Source organism: Semicossyphus pulcher, unplaced genomic scaffold, assembly GCF_022749685.1.
Source record: "Semicossyphus pulcher isolate SPU_LCO1_2020_fin unplaced genomic scaffold, fSemPul1.0.p SCAF_16, whole genome shotgun sequence".
NCBI lineage: Eukaryota > Metazoa > Chordata > Actinopteri > Labriformes > Labridae > Semicossyphus > Semicossyphus pulcher.
The window spans coordinates 4444862-4450734 of NW_027211670.1; the positions used below are offsets into that span (position 1 = coordinate 4444862).

The 5873-nt window shown below is 44.4% G+C and overlaps 1 protein-coding gene across 1 annotated transcript; it reads right to left on the reverse strand.

Moving 5' to 3' along the window:
* Nucleotides 1-2353: 2353 nt before the first annotated feature.
* Nucleotides 2354-4320, reverse strand: LOC138593867 (WAP, Kazal, immunoglobulin, Kunitz and NTR domain-containing protein 2-like). The gene is made up of 2 exons (XM_069664951.1): nt 4135-4320; nt 2354-3904 (listed from the first exon to the last, which is right to left on the reverse strand). Exons 1-2 carry the CDS (start codon nt 4318-4320, stop codon nt 2354-2356), a joined length of 1737 nt encoding a protein of 578 aa, XP_069521052.1.
* Nucleotides 4321-5873: the final 1553 nt, after the last annotated feature.

A 5873-nucleotide genomic window follows, 5' to 3' on the forward strand; every position in this document is an offset into this window, starting at 1 on the left:
AGGTAGTCACCCCCTAGTGCATACCGTGTTCAATTGATTATTTGATTCTAATGGGACCATAATTTACAACATGAACATAGTGATTGAGCCTATGACCCACTGATGAAAGCCTTTGCATTTGCAGTATATCGTATTTTTATGGAATGGGTATCTGTGGCGACATTTCAAAAATCAGAAGCGCGCCCAGTTAGTGACGCGTTTTCCATCAGCAAGCAGTGGTTGGTCTGTCAGAGAGCGTAGGCGGAGCTAAGTGGCTACACTTCCGGTTTCTGTAAGCATTGCGAGGAAACGGTAATCTACTATGGCTGAACAAACAAAGAAAAGATCGATGACTACAGATACAACTTCAACAATAAGTGAAAATCCAAAGAAAAACAAATTTGACGCTCAGATGAAGCAAACAGTCTACAAATGAACATGAGGAAAATCAAGAGTCAGAGACGTCTGGTCAAATTGGGAAGAGAGCTCTCGTAATTACCGATTATGGCCAGTGGGAGGCGCTCAAGAGTACAAAAGTTGAACTCTTCAAGATTGTATCTTTAAAACAAGCCATCGAGAGCTTAAACTCATTAGGAAATGTTTACTGAGGTGATAAATGCAGTGAGGAGCGACATCAATTTCTGGTAGACTTGCATTCATTCTGACTTTTTTTGCAACCAGCGGGGTCGCCCTCTGACCCCATCCAAAATAATGCAGGTTCAAGGCATTTCCAAATATGCCTAACTTTGCGGACCCAAAGCCTCTGCCACTTGTTATACTCTCTATGGTGTGAACATAAGTTTTTATCACTTCAGCAAACAAGATTAGAAAGAGTCAGGATGAGATTAAACAAGCATTTTCTTTCCTTTTGCCAGGTTTATGTTGTTAATATCTCAAATGTTTATTTTGCTCTCACATGTTGTCCAAGGTGCTGCAGATCTAATATCTCTCTGCTCAGGAGGCTCAACAGCTGTTGAAGTGCAGGTCTGAGCTCCCTGGTGGTTTTGCCAGTAAAGGAACACCGTACATGGGCTGATCTCCCGTCTCCCTCGCCAGCCGCTCTGGATGGGAGAAACAGAATCTCATCTGGGATGTAGAACACCCTCGTTGAAGCCCACCAAGGCCTGTTCCAAGTAACCCAGAGAGGCCTGCTGGCACGACATAAAACACATAACTCTCCTATGGGAGTGGATCTGAAGTTTACAGCCTGGGCTCCTTACCCAATTAGACTGGATAATAGAGGCAAAGCAAAATAGTTTTTACAATGCCACGGGGGTCTTAAGAATGGAGGGAATCTGTTTGGGGGGTTTGGAGATGGGGTAAAGGGCAGGCTGGGCTGGGGTTATGCTATTCCCAAGTCTCTTTTATCACAGCCTGTCAGCATAAGCACACAGGTACAAAGAGCTGCTGCTCTCAGTCCGTCAACAAGTAGAGGCACCAAAGCTTAGCTAGAAAAAAGCTTTTATTATATAAAGTCAGTGTACCCTGTGCATAAGGTTCATCGGATAAAACACTTCAGTCTTCCCTATAACTGAAATATTATTCCATCATTTACAGATATAAAAAAAGAATACAGGAGACTGAAGAAAAATCTCAAATCTTTATTTTCTTTGCACATTACACAAAATATTAGAGCCACTTGGAGAGAATGTCAAGCACAAAAACAAGACAAAAGAAAAGCTTTCATGATAATAAATAGCCAAAGAGTCAGAGTAAGTAGATACAAATATTGTAAGAAAATTGGCAGTTTGTTAAATATATTACAACTCATCATTTGGGTAAACCAGATGCACCTTGTTTTACTGTGTATGTGATGCCCTGCTCAGGTTTATGGATGTGTTCATTCAGCATGAAAACTGAGACATAAGAGGAAAATGTCTGGAGTAAGAGTGTGTTCGGATATCAAAGTTCCCGGTGGACATACGGCTGGCAAATGAAGTCTACAAAGATTTGTGAAAGCAAAATCATGGACATAAAAATGTGACTCAATCATGTCTTTGTTGTGTTATAATGCTAGTCTGCAACCTCCATTTCTGTTGGAGGCAAAAGAGGGCATGGCAGGAGCGGGAGTCAGGGGGATTAACAAGAGGATCATGATGGATGTCTCATGGTATTTCAATCAATGACTGCACCATAACAGAAGAGGTCTGCTGCAAACACACAACACGGAATGACTGCATAACGTCATATCACAGGGCTCCTCATCAGAAGCTGCTGCTGAGACACTCAAACTTTCCAAAACAGAAAAACATCCAATGAATTTCCCAGGAATGATTCTAAAATGCAAAACAGTATAGCAAATGTTCGGAAGATTCCAGTCTTTTGCAGTCAGTTCAGTTTTTCTTACTCTAAACTTAATGTACAGTTTGTGTCCCTACTGCGGGCTGTTGGTGATTGCTTTGAGAATGTCACATGTGTTCTTGGAGATGACCTCTCTCAGCTTCCGTACACGGCGAGGGCTGGAAGCACCCACATAGCTCTCTGGCTGAAGGACGGCCATGCCGTCATTCACGTTGCCCATGATGATGACCTGTCCTTCAGCAGCGGCGCCTGTGATGTTGGGGCACGGGCAGTTCCAGTCCATGTTGTGGAAGGTAACCTCAAGAGGCTCCTTGCCGAAGAAGCGGAGCCCCATCTTCTCGTCCTTGAGGATTTCTTCCACAGTCACCAGGGCGTGGCCGGAGTCCTTCTCCTCTGTAAGCTCTGTCATACGACCCAGAACGACGAAGTCGCTCCGGCAGAAGCTTGTCACCATCTTGCCCCTGGGCTTGCAGGCCTTACAGTGGTGGTTTTTCGGGTAAGGGCACATCTCCTCGCATGCTTCTTTTGATTCAAAGTTGTTGTCATTGCCCTCACATCCTCCATAGATGAAGGACTGACACTGGCGCAGGGTGCTGCTGTAAGCCCAGCGGGGCTCATAGGCCTTACATGATCCCTGTAGGCTGGGTAGCCCGCAAGGGCCTGACAGCTCAGGACCACAGCACTGCATACACTCCTCGTATGTGTCGAACACCTTCCTGGGCTGCTGGCTGTTGTTGTTGCTGAGGCAGTGGGTGAAGGAGAAGCAGTTGTTGGTCTTGGGCTCGTAGTACCAGCTGACTTTCTCCATCTCGCTCCCACAATCCTCAGAGTTATCAGGGGGTTTCAGACACTCTTCAGGCAGACAGCGGGTCACGTTCTTGGGCTCAGGGGTCTTTGGTGGGTCTGTAGGCAACACTGTTAGTGGATGATTTGCCTGCACTGAGCCCGATGGGTTCTGAGCCATGCAGGTGTAGACGCCTGAATCATGGGGTTGAGCATTGTAGATGACCAGCTGTCCGATGTTAGTGACCACCATGTTTCCCTGCACATGATTAGGCCTCATGACTACCCTCTCTGCACCCTCAGGCAGCTGTTTCTCCCAGGTGATCTCTGGCCGTGGCCGACCCGACACGTCACACAGGAAGCTGGCTGTGTCACCCACATTCACAGTCTGGTGAGCAGGGATACTGACCACCACAGGTGGCTGTGGCTCGGTGGGAGGCGGGATGGTCGCCTGAAGAGGAGCAGTGGTGGGACGGAGAGTGGTCGCCTGGGGCAGCGAGGGGCTGGTGTTGGGCCAGGTGAGGTGGAAGCGGCAGGTGACAACAGACAGGGTGATGCCTTTGGAGCACGCCTCCGCGTCCATGTAGCACTTGTTGTAGTAGGTCATGCCGTCAGAGGCGCAGGTGAAGTGTGGATCTCTCTCACAGCGGTCTCGGCACTTACACACTGGCTGGCCGTCCCAGATGTCGCACTCAGACCCCTGCTGGGTGCACATAAAACTGGCACAGGTGGCTTCCTTGGGCATACCCACGGGGGCTTTAGTCCCATCCACGTAACGGGCTGCCACACAACTCCGATTCCCACACACATTTTGGCAACATTTCTCAAAGGACTCACACTGCTGTAAGAGGAGAAGGGAGAAATGACAGATTCAGGAGGCTGCGAACATCTGGAAAGCATTTTCTTTCAGACAGCAGTCACACATTTATAATAAAGGAAATGGATGAACTAAAAAATTAAATCAGTTTGTGTAACGCAGGTGGACACAAGAAGAAAATAAACAGAAAATAATTTTAGATTTTAAAACTTTCATTTGTTTAAGGATAATTAATTCTACTTTGATGACGTTACCTGATCAGATTCACACTCTCGTGTGCAGGTGCTCATCGCATCCACCCACAGGTTGGGGTTCATGTCATTGGGGCAGATGCCCGCGTGTGAATAGGTGATCTGTGGCAGAACTCCGACCTGGGTCTCCATCAACAGTGACACGCACGCCAGGAACCAGATCCAGCGTGGAAACAGCATCCACCACATCTCCACAGCGGAACACAGCTCAGCAAGTGTGAGAGAGAAAAGAGAAAACTCAACTTCTGAGATGAAAAAGGTGAAACGGCGACACAACTCAGAAGCGCATCACACGTGTGAGAGTCTGCGAGTCAGGACGATGTGTGTCAGCTGATTGATCCAGTGTGATATCCCACTTCGGCGGCGATGATGCTCTATTTATACCACCGATCCGCAGCCATCACCGTTACCATGACTCGCTGAGTTTCCCCGCAGCAAGTTAACTATGGGTTGCTCCTGGGATGCTGGAAAACCTTTTTTTTTTTCAAAAGTCAGTGTTCAGCTTTGGGCTGGGACTGGCGGGGCACCTGCCTGCTTAAAGGATTGCTGGTAACCCCGTTTAACCCTTTCGGCACCAGAGCGCACTGCGCGCAAAGACGCGCGGATAGGACAGACTGAAAGAGAAGTTGTTGCTTTAAAAAAATCTTGTTTAACGACTGTACAAAGTAAAACTGCATGTTTAAGTAACGCAAATGCAGAATGTTTGAATTCGACCGTGTTTGTTCTGCGCTCAATTTTATTTTTCAAACGCGATAATTAAGAAGGAGAAGACATGAGACTTGATACTGCACGAGTGCGCACATTGTTTTAGTTTGCACCGCTTATGACGGCACATTATTCTCTATATTTTGATGTGTAAATATGTAAATAAATACATTTTTACTCTCCTGTTGAAAAAAATAATTGTCAGAACTTAACCTGTTTTTAAATATCTTTGTCATGATTTCAGGGGTTAATCACTAAATGTTGAATTCGTATAATTACAACATATTTGTTTTTTCATTATAGAGTCTTTAGGTGCATTTTTACTAACTTCTGGAGAGAAATTGAATTTAAATCAATTTTTTTACACAGATGACTTTTGGAAAAATAATTGTGATAGCCTATTTATAGATTTCTCCGGATAACTCACAAGCATTAGCTTAATAAACATTCATGTTTTATTCTAATCTTCTACTTGAGGATTTATCCTTTACATTATCATCATGATAAGTTAACTTCTTTCACATAATTAATCATTATTTTATTATAATATAATGACTAAAGCCTGCTCTATGTTAAGTGTCATGAGATAACTTTTGTTGTAATTTGGCTCTTTATAAATAAAAATATATTGCATTACAATTAACTGAATTTAACACTTGATCTAACAAACTGATGAGTGTGGGGAAAAAGAGAAATATTCCTTTTAGCTGAATTGAGATCAACAACAATAAATGCAATTTCAGGTTTGAAATCAACGTATAAATATTCATATTCAGAGTTTTTTTTCTGCTTCTTAAACTTGAACAGAGTGAAAGGGTTGACAACTGTTAGTTAAAAGTCAGACATGAAATGCTGGAGAACTAGCTACAAGACAAATATGAATTTATAGATGTACAAATACATGTTTATAGGCGCGTAGCACTCTGCATCTACTGCAAATGTTTTCCCTGTCTCAACAGTTCCTACATGTGACCGGTGATACGTGACTGCTGCTACACAACAGTTTGCATTCAGCCATGGACTTACACATAACAGTA

What these genes read in the sequence shown, in the direction of transcription:
- LOC138593867 (XM_069664951.1), bottom strand. Translation starts at nt 4,320, where the DNA reads ATGTGGTGGATGCTGTTTCCACGCTGGATCTGGTTCCTGGCGTGCGTG. An exon ending in GAGAGTGTGAATCTGATCAG is followed by an intron (nt 3,905 to 4,134) that starts GTAACGTCATCA and finishes CTCCTCTTACAG; the next exon opens with CAGTGTGAGTCCTTTGAGAA.